The sequence below is a fragment of the Zosterops lateralis genome, assembly GCF_965231275.1.
Source record: "Zosterops lateralis genome assembly, chromosome: 38".
In the NCBI taxonomy this organism is placed as follows: domain Eukaryota; kingdom Metazoa; phylum Chordata; class Aves; order Passeriformes; family Zosteropidae; genus Zosterops; species Zosterops lateralis.
The window spans coordinates 263,406-285,336 of record NC_139798.1 but is presented as its reverse complement, the minus strand read 5'-3'; the positions used below and the strand labels follow the sequence as shown (position 1 = coordinate 285,336).

The window sequence follows — 21,931 nt, the reverse complement described above, 5'->3', positions numbered from 1 at the left end:
CCCTGAATTTTTCCCTTTTTTCCCCAAAATTTTTCCTAAAATTTTCACCCAAAAAATCCAAATTTTTTCCATTTTTCCACGAATTTTCCCTCACAAATTTCCCAATTTTTCCCCTTTTTTACCCAAATTTCCCCCCAATTTTTTCCGAATTTCCCGAATTTTCCCTTCAAACCCAAACCCTCCCATTTTTACCCCAAATTTCTGCATTTTGACCCAAATTCTCCCTTTTTCCTCAAAAAAAATCCCATTTTTTACCCCAAAATTCCCTTTTTTAACCCAAATTTCCCCGATTTTCCCCAAAACTCAAAAATCCCCATTTTTCCCCCAAAATTTCCCCTTTTCACCCCAAAATTTCCATTTTTACCCCAAAATTTCCCTCAATTTCCCCCAAATTTCGGAATTTTTACCCCAATTTTCCCTTTTTTCCCCCAAAATTCGCCTTTTCCCGCTCCACTTCCGGGTTTCCTCCTCCTCCACCAATCAGCGCCGTTTTCCCGCCTCAAACCCCGCCCTCCGACCAATCAGCGCCGCTTTTTTACCCGCCACGCCCCTCCACCAATCAGCGCCGCGCTTTCATCCCTCCCTTCCAATTCTGACCAATCAGCGCCGCGCTTTCATCGGAATTCCCCATGACCGCTCTGGACCAATCAGCGCCCGCTATTTCAGCCCCGCCCCCTCTCCCCTCACTCCCGGTAAACAACCGCCGCCATTTTGAGCCCCGCCTTTCTCGCTCCTGATTGGCCCAAACCCCTTTTTGGGGGCGGGATTTAAAGGCGGAGCCGCGTTCTGATTGGCGGAGGGGCGTGGCCTAACCCGGAAGTGGCGGATTTTGGGGTTTTTTTTGGGAGGAAATGGGTGGAAGGAGCGGTGGGGGAGGGGCGGGGAGGGGGAGGGGAGGGGGAGGGGGCGGTGGGGGAGGGGCGAGGGGGAGGGGGGAGGGGCTGGACCTGCAGGAGCTGCGGGAGCTGCTCAGGAGGTAAATTGGGGAGGGGGAGGGGCGGGAATTTGGGGAGGGGGAGGGGCGGAATTTGAGGGGGGGTGGGGGAGGGGGAGGGGCGGGAAAAACGCGGGAATTTTGGCGGGAAAATTTGGGGGATTTTTGGGGGATTTTTTTGGGGATTTTTTTGGGGATTTTTTGGGGGATTTTTTGGGGGAATTTTCGGGTTTTTGGGGAGGGGGAGGGGCCGAGAGTGGGGGAGGGGCTTAAAAAGGGTGGGGGGAGGGGCTTTGGGGAAAATTTGGGGGAAAATTTGGGGGAATTTTGGGGGTTTTGAGGGATTTTTGGGGTGGGGGAGGGGCTTGAAAATGGGGGAGGGGCTTGGAGTGGGGGGGCGGATTTGGGGGTGGGGGAGGGGAATTGAGGGAAATTTTGGGGAAAAATTTGGGGAAATTTGGGGAGAAAATTGGGAATTTTGGGGGTTTTTTTAGGGAATTTTTGAGAGGAATTTGGGGGAATTTTTAAATTTATTTTTTAGGATTTTTCGGGAATTTTTTTGCAGATTTTTTGGGGAAATTTTAGGAATTTTTTGGGGGAAAAATTTTGGGAATTTTTTAGGAAATTTTTTTTTTAATTTGGAGTAAATTTGGGAATTTTGGGGAGATTTTTTTGGGGAAATTTTGGGAAAATTTGGGGGAAATTTTGGAGATTTTTTGGGGGAATTTTTCGTAGATTTTTGGGAAATTCTCAGGAAATTTTTTGGGAATTTTTTGGGGCATTTTTGGTCAAATTTTTTGGGAATTTTTGAGAAATTTTGGTCGAATTTTTTGGTTCTTTTTTGGGGCAATTTTGGCCATTTTTGGTTAAAAATTTGGGGAATTTTTGGGGCAATTTTGGGACCTTTTTGGTCAAATTTTTGGGTCATTTCGGGTCCAATTTTTGGGGAATTTTTGGGAAATTTTGGCCAATTTTTTTGCCAATTTTTGGGGCATTTTTGTTCAAATTTTTTGGGAATTTTTGGGGCATTTTTGGGACATTTTTCATCAAATTTTGGGGGAATTTTGGCGGAATTTTTGGGCCATTTATGGTCAAATTTTGGGTCATTTTTAGTCAAAATTTTGGGGATTTTTTTTGGCATTTTTGGGCAAATTTTCAGGATTTTTTCAGGAATTTTTGGGGCAATTTTTGGGCAATTTTGTTCAAAATTTTTGACATTTTTGTTCAATGTTTGGGGGAATTTTGGGGGCATTTTGGGTCAAATTTTTGGGAATTTTTGGGGCATTTTAAATCAATTTTTAGTGGCATTTTTGGGGCATTTTTGGGTAGTTTTGATCAATTTTTGGGTCAATTTTTGGGGCATTTTTGTTAAAAAATTTGGTGAATTTTTTGTCAATTTTTGGGTGATTTTTGGACAAAAATTTGAGGCATTTTTGGTCCCATTTTTGGGGAAATTTTGGGTCAAAATTTTGGACATTTTTATTCAATGTTTTGAGGATTTTTTGGGGCATTTTTTGTCAAAAATTTGGGGAAATTTTGGGGCATTTTTGGTCCAATTTTTGGGGAATTTTGGTCAAAAATTTTGCCGATTTTTGGGGGAAATTTTGGGGAAATTTTGAGGCAATTTTTTCAGAATTTTGGGGGAATTTTTGGTCCATTTTTGATCTGATTTTTGGGGAATTTTTTTGGAAATTTTGTTCAAAATTTTGGTGAATTTTTTGTCAATTTTTTGGGGCATTTTTGGACAAAAATTTGGGGCTTTTTTGGGGAAATTTTTGGCCAATTTTCTTCAAAGTTTTGGGGCATTTTGGGGGCAATTTTTGGTCCAATTTTTGGGGAATTTTGGGTCATTTTTGATCAAAATTTTTGATCAGTTTTTGGGGCAATTTTGGGGCAATTTTGTTCAAAATTTTGGAGAATTTTTTGTCATTTTTGGGTGATTTTTGGACAAAAATTTGAGGCATTTTTGGTCCCATTTTTGGGGAAATTTTGGGGCATTTTTTGGACATTTTTCATCAAATTTTTAGGGGCATTTTTGGGCAGTTTTGGTCAAATTTTTGGGGCAATTTTGGTCAAAATTCTGTGGAATTTTTTGGAAATTTTCGTCAAAAATTTTGCGAATTTTATCGGGAAATTTTGGGACATTTTTGATCGAATTTTTGAGGCATTTTTTGTCCCATTTTTGTGGAAATTTTGGGGCAATTTTGGGGCAATTTTGGGTCCAAATTTTGAGGAATTTTTTGGGATAATTTTTCAGGAATTTTGTGTAAATTTTGTGTAAATTTCGGGTAAATTTTTCTCAATTTTTCTCAATTTTTAACCCATTTTTTCCGGAACTTTCCAGGGCGGGGCGGGGCCGGCCCCGGGAGCCGCCCCCGGACCCCGAAAGCTCCGAGTCAGACCCGGAACCGGAACCGGAACCGGAACCGGAACCGGAACAGGAGGAGGAGGAGGAGGATGAAGGAGGGGGGGGAGGGGCCGGGGAGGGGCCTCAAGGTAAAGGGGGAGGGGCTTAAATTGGGGGAGGGGCTTAAAAAGGGGGAGGGGCTTAAATTGGGGGGGCCTAAACAAGGGGGGAGGGGTTTAAGGGAAGGGGAGGGGCTTAAAGGGCAGGGAAAGGGTTAAAAGGGGAGGGGCTTAAATATGGGGGAGGGCGGGAAAAAGGGGGAGGGGCTTAAAGGAAGGGGTTAAAAAAGGGGAGGGGCTTTTAAAAGGGGAGGGGTTTAAATTGGGGGAGGGGCTCAAAAAGGGGGAGGGGATTAAAGGGGGAGGGGCTTAAATACAGTGGGAGGGGTTAAAGGGCAGGGAAGGGGTTAAAAAAGGGGAGGGGCTTAAATAAGGGGAGGGGCTTAAATATGGGGAAGGGGCGTAAATAAGGAGGGGTTTAAATATGGGGAGGGGCTGGGGAAAGGGGAGGGGCTTAAATACAGTGGGAGGGGTTTAAATACAGGGGGAGGGGCTTGAAGGGGGAGGAGCTTAAATATGGGGAGGGGCTTGGGAAAAGAGGGAGGGGTTTAATTGGGGACGGGTTAAAAAGGGGAGGGGATTTTAAAAGGGGAGGGGTTTAAAAGGGGAGGGGCTTAAAGGGAAGGGGAGGGGCTTAAAGGGAGGGAGGAGATTTAAAATGAGGGAGGGGCTTGAAATGGGAAATGGGAGGGGCTTGAGGGAAAGGGGGAGGGGCTTAAATGGGAGGGGCTTAAAGGGGAGGGGCTTAAAGGGGAGGGGCTTAAATTGGGAGAGACTTAAATGGGAGGGGCTTAAAAGCGGAGGGAGTTAATTGGGGAGGGGCTTAAATGGGGAGGGGCTAAAAGGGGAGTGGCTTAAGAAGGGGAGGGGCTTAAAGGGAGGGGGCTGGGAAAGGGGGAGGGGCTTAAAGGGAGGGGCTTAAAAGGGGAGGGGCTTAAATTGGGGAGGGGTTTAATAAAGGGGGAGGGGCTTAATTGGGTGGGGGTTTTAAATGAGAGGGGCTTTATGGGGATGAGCTTAAATGGGAAGGGGCTTAAAGGGGAGGGGCTTAAAAGGGAGGGCGTGGCTTAAAATGGGCGTGGCTTAAAGCAAAAGGGGTTGGTTTAACTAAAAGTGGGTGTGGCTTGATAGGGATAATGTGGGCGTGGCTTTGTGTGGGCGTGGCCTCATCGCCCCTCCCCCTTTTTGATTGACAGGAGCCCCTCCCCCGGCCGGCCCCGCCCTGGAGGAGCTGAGGGCGGAGCTGAGGGGGGGAGGGGGCGGGGCCAGGCCCGAGCCAAACCTGCCCCGACTGCTCCGAGCGGTGAGAGACTGGGGAGACTGGGTTAGACTGGGTTATACTGGTTTGGACTGGGTTATACTGGTTTAGACTGGTTTAGACTGGGATAGACTGGGATAGACTGGGTTATACTGGGTTATACTGGTTTGTACTGGGTTATACTGGGATATACTGGGTTATACTGGGATATACTGGGTTAGACTGGTTTATACTGGTTTAGACTGGGATAGACTGGTTATACTGGGTTATACTGGGATATACTGGGTTAGACTGGTTTGGACTGGGATGGAATGGGTTATACTGGGAGGGACTGGGTTATACTGGGAGAGAACAGGCTTGGGCTGGGATAGACTGGTTTATACTGGTCTATACTGGGTTATACTGGGTTATACTGGTTTATAATGGTTTATACTGGGAGAGACTCGTTTGGACTGGTTTGGATTGGTTTGGACTGGGATATACTGGGTTATACTGGTTTGGACGGGTTTATACTGGGTTATACTGGGAGGGATTAGTTTGGACTGGTTTACACTGGTTTGGAATGGTTTATACTGGTTTATAATGGTTTATACTGGTTTATAATGGTTTGGACTGGTTTGGAATGGTTTGGACTGGTTTATACTGGGAGGGACTGGGTTATACTGGGAGGGAATTGGGAGGGAGGTTGGGAAATTTTGGGGATTTTTTTTTTTGGCCGTTTTTTATAATTTTGGGGGATTTTTTTGGAATTTTTTGGGGGGATTTTTGAGGAATTTTGGGGGAATTTTTGGGGGATTTTAAGGAGATTTTTGGGGATTATTTGGGGTATTTTGGGGGAATTTTTTAAAGATTTTTTGGGGATTTTTCGGGAATTTTTTGAGGGGTTTTTTTGGAATTTTTTTAGAATTTTTTTTGGATTTTTGGGGGATTTTTGGGGGATTTTTAGGGAAATTTTGGGGGAATTTTTTCTGGATTTTAAAGGAATTTTTTGGGATTTTTGGGGGGATTATTTTTTTGGATTTTGGGGGGATTTTTGGCGGGATTTTTTTCGAAAATTTTAAAGCGTTTTTAGGAAATTTTGGGGGAAAAATTTGGGAATTTTTTTAAATATTCTGGGTGGATTTTTTAGAAAATTTTTGAGGATTTTTGTGGGAAATTTTTGTGGATTTTTTTTGAGGATTTTTGGGATTTTTTGGGGGGGATTTTTTCGGAATTTTTTGGAGGATTTTTTTTGGATTTTTCAAGAATTTTTGGGAAGATTTTTATACCGGTTTATACTGGGACAAACTGGGACAAACTGGGATGAACTGGGAGGGGTTTAAAGGGTTAAAAATGGGGAAAAAATGGGAAAAAAATCAGGAAAAAATCAGGAAAAAATGGGAATTTTTAAATCTACTGGTCTATACTGGTTTATACTGGTTTATACTGGTTTATACTGGGTTATACTGGTCTGACCCCGCCCCTTTCTCTCCCCAGCGCGAATGGGGGCGGAGCTTCTCCCGCCTGGACAAATCCCAGCTGAGCTCCCAGTGAGTGACTGGGTTATACTGGTTTATACTGGTTTATACTGGTTTATACTGGGAGGGACTGGGAGGGACTGGGAGGGTCAAAAATAGGGAAAAAACAGAAAAAAAATGGGAAAAAAATGGGGAAAAATGGGAAAAAAATCGAATTTTTTAGTACTGGTTTATACTGGTTTATACTGGTTTATACTGGTTTATACTGGGAGGGACTGGGAGGGTCAAAAATAGGGAAAAAACGGGGAAAAAATGGGAAAAAAATGGGGAAAAATGGGAAAAATACCCCGAATTTTTTAGTACTGGTTTATACTGGTTTATACTGGTTTATACTGGTTTTACCTGGTTAAACTGGTTATGAACTGTTTGAACTGGTTTATATTGGTTTTAACTCGTCTAAACCGGTTTTAACTGATTTTTTTTATTAATTTTATTTTAATTTATTAAAATCGTATTAAATAATAAGTCACGGTTAATATCTAATGAATAATAAATAATTCTAATGAATAGTAAATAATTATAGTAAATAAAAAGTAATTGTGATTAATAATTATATTAAATAAAAAGTAATTGTGATTAATAATTATGTTAAATAAAAAGTAATTGTGATTAATAATTTTATTAAATAATAAGTAATGGCGATCAATATCTAATAATAATTCTATTTAGTAGAAAATAATTATGTTAAATAATAAATGATAATGATTATTATCGATTTAATAAAAATTATATTTAATAAAAATTATATTTAATAATTGTTATATTCCATAGTATATTAATAATAACAAGTTATTATATTTAAAATAAATGGAATAATTATTAATATCTAATAATAAATCATTATGTTTAGTAATAGACAATTAGGGATAATAATAAGTAATTATGTTTAATGTGAATTGTATTTATTAGTAAAGAACTATGTTTAATAATAAATAATCATAATTAATATAGATATAATAATCAATAATTACATTTAATAATAAATAATTACATTTAATAATAAATAATTACATTCAATAACAAATAATTACATTCAATAATAAATAATTACATTCAATAATAAATATTTGTATTTAATAGAAAATAATTATATTTAATAGTAAATAATTATATTTAATAATAAATCATTATGATAACGTATATAAAATATAATTATATCTAATAGTAAATCATTATGATGACCTATTTAATAATAAATAATAATAATAATTAATAATAATAAACAACTATATTTCATAATAAATAAATATAATTAATATTTATTTAATACCAATTTATTATATTTACTAATATAATCAGCAATATACAATCAATATTATAATGATAATAGTAATAATAATAAATAATATTATATTATATATAAAATATAAAATATAATATAATAATAACAAATAAATAATAACGAATAGCAAAACATAAAAAAATAAAAAATACAACAATAAAGAAACAACACTAAATAGCAAAAAACGTAATAAATAAATACATAATCAATAAAAAATAATAGAAATTAATAACACTAAAATATTCCATTTACTGATAAATAATTTAATTTAATAATAATCCCTTAATAGTTATATATTTAATAATAAATAATAATATTTAATAATAAATAATAATATTTAATAATAAATAATAATATTTAATAATTAATAATGTTGCATTTTATTTATTTTTAACCCTGTGGGTGTGTCCTATGGGAGGGGGCGTGGCCTGTACAAGCCCCGCCCCCTTTTTAACCGAAGCCCCGCCCCTTTCAGTTTCCTGCCCAATCAGGAGGCGGCGCTGGAGCCGCACCCCCAGAAGGTTTTTTGTGGGATTTTCTCCGAGTGCGGGAGGAGATTCCTCACGGCCTGTCAAGGTGAGAGAAAAAAAATAGCAAAAATTTATAAAATTTGGGGAAATTTGGGGAAAATTTGAGAATTTTTGGTGAAAATTTGAAAAAATTGGGAAAAAATTTGGGGTTTTTTGAGATTTTTTGGGTGATTTTAGGGGGAATTTTTGGGATTTGGTCAGAAATTCACAAAAAATCGGAAAAAAATCGAGATTTGGGATGAAATTTGGGGGAAAATTGGACAAATTTGGGAAATTTAGGGAAAATTTGGGGGAATTCTGCCAAAATTTAGGGATTTTTGGGTGAAAATTTAAAAAAAAATTGGGGAAAAATTGGAGGATTTTTTTTTTTTTTTGAGATTTTTGGAGTGGGTTTTTTTTTTTGGGAATTTGGGGAAAATTTTTAATTTTCGCACCAAAAAATCCAAATTTTTGACACAAATTTCACGATTTTTGACCCAAAACCCCCAAATTTTTTTCCCAAAACTCCCCGAATTTCTCCCTAAAATTCCCCAATTCACCCCAAAACCCCCGAATTCCCCCAAAATCCCCAAAATTTCCCCCAAATCCCCAAAAATTTCCTGAAAAATTCAAATTTTCGTCAAAAAAATTCTAATTTTTGACACAAATTTCACGATTTTTGACCCAAAACCCCCAAATTTTTCCTCAAACCCCCAAATTTCTCCCAAACTCCCCTAAATCCCCCCAAATCCCCCAAAATCCCTTAAAATTTCCCCAAAATTTCCTGAAAAATCCAAAATTTTCACTCAAAATCTCCAAATTTTGTCCTAAAATCCCCAAATTTCCTCCAAAAGTCACCAAATTTTTTCCCCCAAAATTCCATTATTTCACCCCAAAATTCCCCAATTCACCCAAAACCCCAAAATTTCCCCAAAATTTCAATATTTTACCCCAAAACTCGTTTCAGACCACACCCTGCGGCTGTTCGAGGTGTCGGGGGCGGGGCTGAGGCTCCTCAGGGCCACCAGGGGGCGCCACGTGGGGTGGAGCATCCTGGACCTGGCCCTGGCCCCGCCCCCACAGGGACACGCCCTCTACTGCTCCTGGTCCAGTTACGGTAACACTGGGATAAACTGGGGGATACTGGTTTGTACTGGGAGGGGAAAAATGGGGGGAAAATGGGGAAAAAATGAAGAAAATTGGTGGAAAAATGGGGAAAAAATGTCAAAAAATAGCAGAGAAAGGGTTAAAAAAGGGTTAAAAATGGGGGAAAATGGGATTTTTTATACTGGGTTGTACTGGGAGTTACTGGTTTATAGTGGGAGGGACTGGGAGGGAAAAAATGGGAAAAAATAGTGAAAAAATGGAGAAAAAATGGTGAAAAATGGGGAAGAAAGGGTTAAAAATGGCAAAGAAAGGGTTAAAAAAGGGGGAAAAATGGGGAAAAATTGAGAAAAAAATGGGGAAAAAATGGAGAAAATCGGGGGAAAATGGGGATAAAAGGGGAAAAAATGGGGAAAAATTGGGGAAAAATGGGGAAAAAATGGGGGAAAAATGGGAAAGAAAGGGTTAAAAATTGAGAATAAATGGGGGAAATATTGGGGAAAAAATGGGGGGAAAATGGGGAAAAAATGGAGAAAAAATGGAGAAAAAATGAAGAAAATCAGGGAAAAAATGGGTTAAAAATGGCAGAGAAAGGGAAGAAATGGAGAAAAAATGGCGAAAAAATGGAGAAAAAATTGGGAAAAAATGGGGAAAAAATAGAAAAAAATTGAGGAAAAAATGGGGAAAAAATCAGGAAAAAAGGGAGGAAAAAAAATGGGAAAAAATGAGGAAAAAATGGGTTAAAAATGGGGCAGAACTGGTCCATACTGGTCCATACTGGTCCGTACTGGGAGTGACTGGTCGGGGGGTGGAGCATCCTGGACCTGGCCCTGGCCCCGCCCCCACAGGGACACGCCCTCTACTGCTCCTGGTCCAGTTACGGTAACGAGGGGGGAAAATGGGAGAGAAAGGGTTAAAAATGGGGAAAAAATGGGGAAAAAATGGGGAAAAAATGGGGGAAAAAATGGGGGAAAAATGGGGGAAAAATGGGGAAAATTGGGGAAAAAATGGGGGAAAATTGGTGAAAAAAATGGGGAAAAATTGCAAAAAAAGGGTTAAAAATGGCAGAGAAAGGGTTAACAATGGAGAAAAAATGGGATTTTTTATACTGGGTTATACTGGGAGTTACTGGTTTATACTGGGAAGGACTGGGAGGGGAAAAATAGGGAAAAAATGGGGAAAAATGGGGATAAAAGGGGAAAAAATGGGGAAAAATTGGGGAAAAATGGGGAAAACATTGAGGAAAAAATGGGGAAAAATGACGAAAAAATTGAGAAAAAATGGAGGAAAAATGGGGAAAAAATGGAGAAAAAATTGGGAAAAAATGGGGAAAAATTTGGAGAAAAATTTGGGGGAAAATGGGGAAAAAATAGAAAAAAATTGAGGAAAAAATGGGGAAAAAATCAGGAAAAAAGGGAGGGAAAAAATGGGAAAAAATGGGTTAAAAATGGGGCAGAACTGGTCCATACTGGTCCATACTGGTCCATACTGGTCCGTACTGGGAGTGACTGGTCGGGGGGTGGAGCATCCTGGACCTGGCCCTGGCCCCGCCCCCACAGGGACACGCCCTCTACTGCTCATGGTCCAGTTACGGTAACGAGGGGGGAAAATGGGAGAGAAAGGGTTAAAAATGGGGAAAAAATGGGGGAAAAATGGGGAAAAATGGGGAAAAAATGGGAAAAAATGGGGGAAAAATGGGGGAAAAATTGTGAAAAAAATGGGAAAAAATGGGGGAAAATGGGGAGAAAAATGGGGAAAAATTGTGGAAAAAAATGGGAAAAAATGGGGAAAAAATGGGGAAAAAATGAGAAAAAAATGGGAAAAATGGAGGAAAAAATGGACAAAAAATTGAGGAAAATGGGGGAAAAATGCAGAGAAGTTTGGGGGAAAAATGGGAGGAAAATGGAGAAAAAATGGAGAAAAAAAATTGGGAAAAAATGGCGAAAAATGGGGAAAAAATGGAGAAAAATGGCGAAAAAAATAGAAAAAAGTTGGGGAAAAATAGAAAAAAATTGAGGAAAAAATGGGGAAAAAATTGAGTTAAAAATGGAGAAAAAATGAGGGAAAAATTGGGAAAAAAAGGGTTAAAAATGGGGCAGAACTGGTCCATACTGGTCCATACTGGTCCATACTGGGAGTGACTGGTCGGGGGGTGGAGCATCCTGGACCTGGCCCTGGCCCCGCCCCCACAGGGACACGCCCTCTACTGCTCCTGGTCCAGTTACGGTAACGAGGGGGGAAAATGGGAGAGAAAGGGTTAAAAATGGAGAAAAAATGGGGGGAAAATGGGGAAAAAATGGGGGAAAAATGGAGAAAAAATGGAGAAGAAATGGGGAAAAAATTGTGGAAAAAATGGGAAAAAATGGGGAAAAAATGGGGAAAAAATGGAGGAAATCAGTGAAAAAATGGCGAAAAAAGGGTTAAAGATTGAGAAAAAATGGAGAAAAAAATGGGAAAAAAAATGAGGAAAAATGGGGAAAAAAGGGTTAAAAATGGGGGGGAAAATGGAGAAAGAAATGGAGAAAAATGGAGAAAAATTGGGGAAAAATTGGGGAAAAATGGAGAAAAAATTGGGAAAAAATGGGGAAAAATTTGGAGAAAAATTGGGGGAAAAATGGGGAAAAAATAGAAAAAAATTGAGGAAAAAATGAGGAAAAAATCAGGAAAAAAGGGAGGGAAAAAATGGGAAAAAATGGGTTAAAAATGGGGCAGAACTGGTCCATACTGGTCCGTACTGGGAGTGACTGGTCGGGGGGTGGAGCGTCCTGGACCTGGCCCTGGCCCCGCCCCCACAGGGACACGCCCTCTACTGCTCCTGGTCCAGTTACGGTAACGAGGGGGGGAAAATGGCAGAGAAAGGGTTAAAAATGGAGAAAAAATGGGGAAAAAATGGGGGAAAAATGGGGGAAAAATGGGAAAAAATGGAGAAAAAATGGGTTAAAAATGGGGAAAAATTGTGGAAAAAAATGGGAAAAAATGGGGAAAAAATGGGGAAAAAATGAGAAAAAAATGGGAAAAATGGAGGAAAAAATGGACAAAAAATTGGGGAAAATGGGGGAAAAATGCAGAGAAGTTTGGGGGAAAAATGGGAGGAAAATGGAGAAAAAATGGAGAAAAAAATTGGGAAAAAATGGCGAAAAATGGGGAAAAAATGGAGAAAAATGGCGAAAAAAATAGAAAAAAGTTGGGGAAAAATAGAAAAAAACTGCGGAAAAAATGGGGAAAAAATTGAGTTAAAAATGGAGAAAAAATGAGGGAAAAATTGGGAAAAAAAGGGTTAAAAATGGGGCAGAACTGGTCCATACTGGTCCGTACTGGGAGTGACTGGTCGGGGGGTGGAGCATCCTGGACCTGGCCCTGGCCCCGCCCCCACAGGGACACGCCCTCTACTGCTCCTGGTCCAGTTACGGTAACGAGGGGGGGAAAATGGGAGAGAAAGGGTTAAAAATGGAGAAAAAATGGGGGAAAAATGGGGGAAAAATGGGGAAAAAATGGGGAAAAAATGGGGGAAAAATGGGGAAAAAATGGGGAAAAAATGGGGAAAAAATGGGGGGAAAATGGGGAAAAAATGGGGAAAAAATGGGGAAAAAAGGGTTAAAAATGGGGGGGAAAATGGAGAAAGAAATGGAGAAAAATGGAGAAAAATTGGGGAAAAATTGGGGAAAAATGGAGAAAAAATTGGGGGAAAATGGAGAAAAATTGGAGAAACAATGAAGAAAAATTGGGGAAAAATGGGGGAAAAATGGGGAGAAAAATGAGAAAAAATGGAGAAAAAAAGGAGAAAAAATGGAGAAAAAATGGGGGAAAAATGGTGGAAAAATGGAGAAAAAATCGAGAAAAAAAATGGGAAAAAAATGGAGAAAAAAACAGGGGAAAATTGGGGAAAAATTTGCAGAAAAAGGGAAAAAACGGTTTAAAAAAATTTTTTTTGAATTTTTAACCATTTTTTTCTAATTTAAACTGGAAGTGGGCGTGGCCTACGTGGAGGGGGCGTGGCCTGATCTGACCACGCCCCTTTTCCTTTTCCCCGCCCAGTTCACGTCTTTGACCTTTATGGAGAGGGCGACGCCCACACGGCCCTGGACTTCAGGTGTGGGCGTGGCTTCGGTTTTGTGGGCGTGGCTTCAATTTGTGGGCGTGGCTTTGGCTTCTAAACCCCCTAATTTGCATTTTTGGGGCGTGGCTTGTTTTCTATGGGAGCATTGGAACCAATTGGGGGCGTGGCTTAATATTTTCTGGGTTTAATTTGCATATTGGGCGGGGTTTAATATTTATGGGCGTGGCTTTTGCTTTATGGGCGTGGCTTCATTTATTTCCGGGTTTAATTTGCATTTTGGGGCGTGGTTTGGGGGTTAAAGGGGCGTGGCCATCAAAGGGGGTGTGGTTTGTGGCTTTATAAGGGAAGGGGCGTGGCCAGTGGGAGGTGGGCGTGGCTTAAATTTAACACTATTGACCCAATGGAGGAAAAGTGGGCGTGGCTTTGTGGTCGGGTGGGCGTGGCTTAAATGACCATAAAATCCAAATGGGGAAAGTGGGCGTGGCTTAAAAATCACATAAAACTCCATTGATGGAAAAAATATAAAAAATATGCAAATGTGGGCGTGGCTTAATCACCCTGATAACTAATTATGGGGAAAGTGGGCGTGGCCTAAACTCCCACTTACCCATATACAGGAAAGTGGGCGTGGCTTAACAGACCATTTAACCCTATATGGAAAAAGTGGGCGTGGCCAAATAGAAAACCACTCATATATGGAAAAGTGGGCGTGGTTTAACCCTAATTTAACCCTATATGGAAATGTGGGCGTGGTCAAACCTCCATTTAACCCCATAATGGAAGACAGTGGGCGTGGCCAAATTGAAACCACCCGTATAAGGCAAAGTGGGCGTGGTCAAAGACCCATTTGCCCAAATATTTAAAAAGTGGGCGTGGCTAAATCCCCATCGACCACCATATTGAAAAGTGGGTGTGGCCAAATAAAACCACCCGTATAAGGCAGAGTGGGCGTGGCTTATTCTCCATTTACCGCCATATTGAAAAGTGGGCGTGGCCAATTTGAAACCCACCCATATAAGACAAAGTGGGCGTGGCTTATTGGCCATTTACCGCCATATTAAAAAAGTAGGCGGGGCCAAATTGAAACCGCCCATATATAGGAAAGTGGGCGTGGTTTATTGTCCATTTACCGCCATATTGAAAAGTGGGCGTGGCCAATTTGTCACACCCATATAAGGCAAAATGGGCGTGGCCTTAACAACCATTTATCCATATATAGAAAAGTGGGCGTGGCTAAACTAAAACTAAACCCAATATGGAAATAAGTGGGCGTGGCCCATTTTAAAGCCATATAAGGCAAAGTGGGCGTGTCTTTTTGTGGGTGGGCGTGTCCTGATGCTGGCCCCGCCCCCCCAGACCGGAAGACCGACGCTTCGCCATCTTCTCATTGGCCGTGGGGCCGGACGGGCGGGAGGTGATGGGCGGGGCCAACGACGGCTGCGTTTACGTCTACGACCGGCAGGCCATGAGGAGGGTGCTCAGGGTGAGTGGAAACCAGGAAAAACCAGTTGGGACCAGTTTAAACCAGTTTAAACTGGTAAATCCCAAAAATCACAATTTTTTTCCCCATTTTTTCCCTTTTTTTCCCATTTTTTTTCCTTTTTTTTCCCATTTTTTCCCCATTTTTTTCTCCATTTTTTCTCCCCGTTTTTTTCCCCTCCCAGTATAAACCAGTACAAACCAGTTTCCCCCATTTTTAACTCTTTTTTCCCCATATTTCCACCATTTTTAACCCTTTCTCTGTCATTTCTTCCCCATTTTTTCCCCATTTTTCCCCCATTTTTTCCCCCATTTTTTCCCCATTTTTTCCCCCTTGTTTTCCCCATTTTTCCCATATTTCTTCTCCATTTTTTCCCCATTTTTTCACCATTTTTTCACCATTTTTTCCTCAATTTCTTCCCCATTTTTTCTCCATTTTTTCACCATTTTTTCCCCATTTTTCTCCCAGTCCCTCCCAGTATAAACCAGTACAAACCAGTAACCCCAAATCCCCTTTCCCTCCATTATTTAAAACTTTTAACCCTTTATTTACCATTTAACCCTTTCCTCCCCATTTTTAACCCTTTTTTCCCCATTTTTCCCCCAATTTTCACCCTTTTTTCCCCATTTTTTCCCCATTTTTCCCTCCCAGTCCCTCCCAGTATAAACCAGTAACACCAATTCCCTTTTCCCCCATTTTCTCCCATTGCCCTCCATTTTTAACCCTTTTTATGCCATTTTTAAGCCTTTTGTTAACCCTTTTTTCTCCATTTTTTGACATATTTTCCTCATTTTTTCACCGATTTTTCACCCGATTTTTCCTCCCAGTATAAACCAGTCTCTCCCAGTCCCTCCCAGTATAAACCAGTTTTTCCCCCATTTTTAACCCTTTTTCCCATATTTTCCCTATTTTTAACCCTTTCTTCGCCATTTTTAACCCTTTTTTCTCCATTTTTTCACCGTTTTCCCCCATTTTTTCTCGTCCCACTCCCTCCCAGTATAAACCAGTTTGATTTCCCCTCCTCACAGGTCCCGGCCCACGAGGACGACGTGAACGCCGTGGCCTTGGCCGAGCCCGGGGGGCACCTGCTGCTCTCGGGGGGCGACGACGGCGTCTGCCGGGCCTGGGACCGGCGCTGCCTCCCCGAGGGCCCCGCGCTCTGCCTGGCCGGGCACAGGGACGGCGTCACCTTCCTCCACGCCAGGGTTTGTAAACTGGGGGGGGACTGGGAGGAAAAAAAACGGGGAAAAACGGTGAAAAAATGGCGAAAATCGGTGAAAAAATGGGGAAAATACGTCAAAAAATGGGGAAAAAATGGCAAAAAAAGGGTTAAAAATGGGGATAAAATGGTTAAAAATGGGGAGAAACTGGTTTCATACTGGTTTATACTGGGAGGGACTGGGAGGAAAAAAAACGGGGAAAAACGGTGAAAAAATGGCGAAAATCGGTGAAAAAATGGGAGAAATGTGGTAGAGAAAGGGTTAAAATGGCAAAAAAAAGGGTTAAAATGGGAATAAAAGGGTTAAAAATGGTAAATAAAGGGTTAAAAATGGAGAAAAAGGGATTTGGGGTTATTGGTTTGTACTGGTTTATACTGGGAGGGACTGGGAGGGAAAAACGGGGAAAAAATTGGAAAAAAATGGTGGAAATTGGTCAAAAAATGGGGAAAATCGATGAAAAAATGGCGAAGAAAGGGTTAAAAATGGGGGAAAAGGGGTTAAAATGGAGGAGAAAGGGTTAAAAATGGGGAGAAACTGGTTTATACTGGGAGAGACTGGGAGGAAAAAACCGGGTGAAAATCGGTGAAAAAATGAGGAAAATATGACAAAAAAAGGAGAAATTTGATTAAAAAAATGGGGAAAAAAGGGTTAAAAATGGGAAAATATTGGGGAAAAATGGAGAAAACATTGGGGGAAAAAAAGGGAAAAAATGGGGAAAAATTGCGGGAAAAAAGGGAAAAAATAGGAAAAAATGAGAAAAAATCGGGGAGAAAAAATGAGGAAAAATGGGGAAAAAAGGGAAAAAATGAGAAAAAAATCGGGGAGAAATAATGGGAAAAAATGGTAAAAAAATGGTAAAAAATCGTAAAAAAATGCAAAAAAAAATCGGGAAAAAATGGTAAAAAATCGCGAAAAAAATCCGGAAAAAAAGCAAAAAAATTGGGAAAAATTCCGAACTGGTTTTTCCTGGTTTTCCCATCAGGGCGACGGGCGTTACGTGGTGTCCAGCTGGAACTGTGGGACCAAACTGGGGCAAACTGGGAAGGGCTAAAAATGGGCAAAAAATGGGGAAAAAATGAGAAAAAATCGGGGGGAAAAAATGAGAAAAAATCGGGGGGAAAAAATGGGAAAAAATGGGAAAAAATTGGTGGAAAAAGCGGAAAAATGGGGAAAAAAATGAGAAAAAAATCAGGGAAAATGAGGGAAAAAATGGGAAAAAATGGGGAAAAAAATGAGAAAAAATTGGGGAAAAAGGGAAAAAAATGGGAAAAATGGGGAAAATGGGGAAAAAATGAGAAAAATCGGGGGGAAAAAATGGGAAAAAATGGGAAAAATGGGGAAAATGGGAAAAAATGAGAAAAATTGGGGAGAAAAAAATAGGAAAAAAATAGGGAAAAAATGACAAAAAATCGGGGAGAAAAAATGGGAAAAAATATTAAAAAAAATGGTAAAAAATCGCAAAAAAATGCAAAAAAAATTCGGAAAAAAAATGCAAAAAAAAATTGGGAAAAATTCCAGACTGGTTTTTACTGGTTTTTCCTGGTTTTTCCGGGCAGGGAGACGGGCGTTACGTGGTGTCCAACTCGAAGGACCAGTCGGCCAAGCTGTGGGACCTGCGGCGCCCCTCGGGGCCGGCGGCGCTGGCGGCCGCGCGACGGGAGGTGGCCAAACAGAGCTGGGACTATCGATGGCAGAGGGCGCCGAAATACGGTGACTGGAGAGACTGGGAGAGACTGGGAGAGACTGGGAGAGAAAAAACGGGGAAAAACGGTGAAAAAATGGTGAAAATCGGTGAAAAAATGGCGAAAAAAATGATGAAAAATGGTGAAGAAATGGCGGAGAAAGGGTTAAAAATGGCGGAAAAAAATAGGGAAAAATGGGGGAAAAACGGGAAAAAATGGAGAAAAAATGAGGAAATTGGGGAAAAAATTGGGGAAAAAATGGGAAAAATTGGAGGAAAAATGGGGAAAAAATTGAGGAAAAAAAATGGGGAAAATGAGGAAAAAATGGTGAAAAAATGAAGAAAAAATGGTAGAGAAAGAGTTAAAAATGGCGGAGAAAGGGTTAAAAATAGGGAAAAGTTTGGTTTAAAAAATGGGGAAAAAATGGAGAAAAATGGAAAAAAATGGGGAAAAATGGAAAAAAATATTGAGAAAAAAATGGTGAAAAAATTGAGGAAAAAATGTGGAAAAAAATGGGGAAAAAATGGGGGAAAATGGCACAGCAGAGCTGGGACTATCGATAGCAGAGGGCGCCAAAATACGGTGACTGGTTATACTGGTTTATACTGGGAGGGACTGGGAGAGAAAAAATGGTGAAAATCAGTGAAAAAATGGTGAAAATCGGTGAAAAAATGGCGAAAATAGGATTAAAAATTCTGAAAATATGGCGAGAAAGTGGGGAAAAAATGATTGAAAAATTATGAAAAAATTAGGAGAAATGGGGGAAAATTAGGGGGAAATGTTGGTAAAAGGGGAGAAAAAATGGCAAAAAAATAGGAAAAATAGAATTAAAAATGGTGAAAAAATGGCGAAAAAGTGGGGAAAGGAAGGGTTGAAAATTATGAAAAAATCGGGGGAAATGGGGGAAAATGGGGAAAAAATGAAGGAAGGAGGAGTGAAAAAATGGAGAAAAAATGGAGAAAAAATGGAAAAAAAAATGGGGAAAAAATGGGGGAAAAAATGAGAAAAAATTGCGGAAAAAAATGGGGAAAAAATGGGGAAAAATGGCGAAAAAAATGGTTTAAAAAGGTCTAAAAATTATGAAAAAATCAGAGAAAATGAGGGAAAATTTGGGAAACATAGAGAACAAAGGGGAGAAAAAATGGTTAAAAATTGGCAAAGTTAGATTTAAAAATGGTAAAAAAGTGGTGAAAAAGTGGGTTAAAAAAGATCTAAAAAATATGAAAAAATTACAGAAAATGGGGGAAAATAAGAAAATATTGGAGGAAAAAGGGGAGGAAAAATGGTGAAAAAATGACAAAAATAGGATTAAAAATGGCAAAAAAAACCCCACAAAAAAAGCCAAAAAATGGCGGAAAAAATCTGGGAAAAAAAAAGGGCGTGTCCCAAACTTAACCCCGCCCCTTTTCTCTTTGTCTCCACCCCCCAGCCCGCCGGGCCACGCCCCTCCCGGGTGACGCCTCCCTGGTGACGTTCCGGGGTCACTCGGTGCTGCACACGCTCCTGCGCTGCCGCCTGGCGCCACCGGGGGGCGCCCCCGTCATGGCCGCCGGAAGCGCCGAGGGCGCCGTGCTCAGTAAGGAGGGGCGGGGCTTAAAATTTGGGGGGGTTTTGGGAGATTTTGGGAGATTTTGGGGGGTTTTGAGAGGTTTTAAAGGAGTTGGGACAATGTGGAATTGGTTGGGTGAAACAGGAAGTGGTTTTGTTAAAACCGGAAGTGGGCGTGGCTTAAGAAATTTTGGGGTTGGGGTTTACTGGTTTATGCTGGGAGGGACTGCGAGGGAATTTTGGGAATTTTGGGTCATTTTGGGGGATTTTGGGAGATTTTGAACAACCAGGAAGTGATTGGTTGAAACCGGAAGTGGGCGTGGCTTAACCACTTCCAGTTTTTATGAATGGACTGGTTTATACTGGGATTAACTGGGAGGGGATTTTGGGTAAATTTTGGGGAATTTTGGGGAAAAATTTGGGAAATTTTGTTCAATTTTGATGATTTTGGGCGGAGCCGGAAGTGCCGAGTGGGCGTGGCTCTCCCAAACCGGAAATGGGCGTGGCCAAACCACTTCCGGTTTTGATGTTTACTGGTTTATAGTGGGAAGGCTCCCATTGGTTTGTTCCCTTTCATTGTGGGCGTGTCCCACATTGGCCACGCCCCTTTTTGATACAATTGCAGTCTATGACGTCATCAGTGGGCGTGTCCTGCGGCGGCTGACCAATCACAGCGCGTGTGTCCGTGACGTCAGCTGGAGCTCCTCGGGGGATTGGCTGGCCACGTCATCGGTGGGCGGGGCTTCAAATGGGAGGGAAATGGGGGATTTTGGCGGGAAAAATATCAGGAAATTTGGGAGAAAAATTGGGATTTTGGAGGGAAAAAATTGGGAAATTTTGAGGAAAAAAATTGGGAAAAATTTGAGAAAAAATTGGGAAATTTTGAGGAAAAATTTGGGAAATTGGGAGGGAAAATTTGGGGGAAAAATTGAAATTTTGGAGGGAAAAAATGGGGGGGAAACGGGAAAATTTGGAGGGGAAAAATTGGGAAGTTTTGGGGAAAAAAAACTGAGAAAAAATTGGGAAATTTTGAGTGAAAAAATCGGAAAAAAATTTGGGAAATTTTTAAGAAAAAAACTGGGAAAAATTGGGATTTTTCGAGGAAAAATTGGAGGGAAAAAGTGAGGAAATTGGGAGGGAAAATTTAGGAGAAAAGTTGGAATTTTGGAGGGAAAATATTGGGGGGAAAAAAAAAGGGAATTTTTGAGGAAAAAAAGGGCAAAAAATTTGGGACATTTTGAGGAAAAAAAATCAGGAAAAAATTAGGAAAAAATTGAGAAAAAATTGGGAAATTGGGAGGGAAAATTTGGAAAAAAATTGGAAAATTTTGGGGAAAAAATCGGGAAAAAATTGGGAAATTTTGAGGAAAAAAATTGGAAAAAATTGGGAACTTTTGAGAAAAAAATGGGAAAAAAATTTGAGAAATTTTGAGGGAAAAAATCAGGAAATTTTGGGGAAAAAATCGGGGAAAAAAAAAGGGAAATTGTGAAAAAAAAAATTGAGAAAAAATTGGGAATTTTTGAGGAAAAAATGGGAAAAAATTGGGAAAATTCTGAGAAAAAAAATTGGGATTTTTTGTTCAAAGGGGGCGTGGCTTGGGGGGACAAAAGGGGCGTGTCCAGAGCCCCAAAATGGGCGTGTCCTGACCTGGCCACGCCTTATTTTATTTTATTTTATTTTATTTTATTTTATTTTATTTTTTCCAGTGGGACGGCACCGTGAGACTTTGGGAATATCGAGACCCACAAGGAGATGAAGAGGAAGAAAAAGGGGCGGGACTTAAAGGAAAAGGGGCGGGGCCTGAAGGGGGAGGAGCGGCGGGCGACCAATAAAAATTGAGCGATGCCGTGACCACGCCCCTTGATGTGATTGGATGGGGATAAAGGGTGGGCGGGGCTTGATGGGGGTTTTGTGTTATTGGGTGATTTCTGACCCATAGATTGGGGTCAGACCCATAGATCTGACCAATAGATGAATTCCTGCCCCATAGATTTGGTTCTGCCCCATAGATTTGACCCATGGATTGGGTTCTGCCCCATAGATCGGGGTCAGACCCATAGATTTGACCCATAGATGAATTCCTGCCCCATAGATCCAGTTCTGCCCCATAGATTTGACCGATGGATTGGGTTCTGCCCCACAGAGCTATTCCTGCCCCATAGATCAGGGTCAGACCCATAGATTGAGTCCTGCCCCATAGATTGGAGTCAGAACCACAGATTTGCCCCATAGATCCGGTTGTGCCCCATAGATCCGGTTGTGCCCCATAGATTTGACCCATAGATTTGGTTCTGCCCCATAGATTGTGGTCAGACCCATAGATTCGGTTCTGACCCATGGATTGGGTTCTGCCCCATAGGTCAGAGTCAGACCCACAGATCAGTCCCTGCCCCATAGATCTGCCCCATAGATTCGGTTCTGCCCCATAGCTCAGGGCCAGACCCATAGATCCGATTCTGCCCCATAGATTTGCCCTAAAGATCGAGTTCTGCCCCATAGATCAGGGTCAGACCCATAAATCAATTCCCGCCCCATAGATTCAGTTCTGCCCCATAGATTTGGTTTTGCCCCATAGATTTGCCCCAGAGGTTCGGTTCTGCCCCATAGATCAATCCCGGCCCCATAGATTGGGGTCAGACCCATAGATCTGCCCCATAGATGAGTCCCTGCCCCATAACTCGGGTTCTGCCCCGTAGATTTGCCCCATGGATTGGACCAGATCAGTCCCTGCCCCATAGATCAGGGTCAGACCCATAGATCTGCCCCATAGACCCAGTTCTGCCCCATAGATCTGATCCTGCCCCATAGAGCCACTCCAGCCCCATAGATCCATTCCCACCCCATAGATTGGAGTCCCAGCCCCACAGACCAGGC

General features: G+C 41.0%; 1 protein-coding gene across 1 annotated transcript; it reads left to right on the top strand.

The window, feature by feature from the left end:
• Window positions 1-851: 851 nt before the first annotated feature.
• DCAF11 (DDB1 and CUL4 associated factor 11) lies at window positions 852-20,908 on the top strand (the record flags this gene model as incomplete). Its single annotated transcript, XM_083882173.1, has 13 exons — window positions 852-976; window positions 3,279-3,430; window positions 4,597-4,703; window positions 6,135-6,187; window positions 7,933-8,033; window positions 8,934-9,083; window positions 13,106-13,160; window positions 14,484-14,610; window positions 15,636-15,812; window positions 17,384-17,537; window positions 18,939-19,085; window positions 19,683-19,789; window positions 20,764-20,908. 13 exons carry the CDS (start codon window positions 852-854, stop codon window positions 20,887-20,889), a joined length of 1,581 nt encoding a protein of 526 aa, XP_083738299.1. The 3' UTR covers window positions 20,890-20,908.
• Between the last annotated feature and the right edge of the window lie 1,023 nt (window positions 20,909-21,931).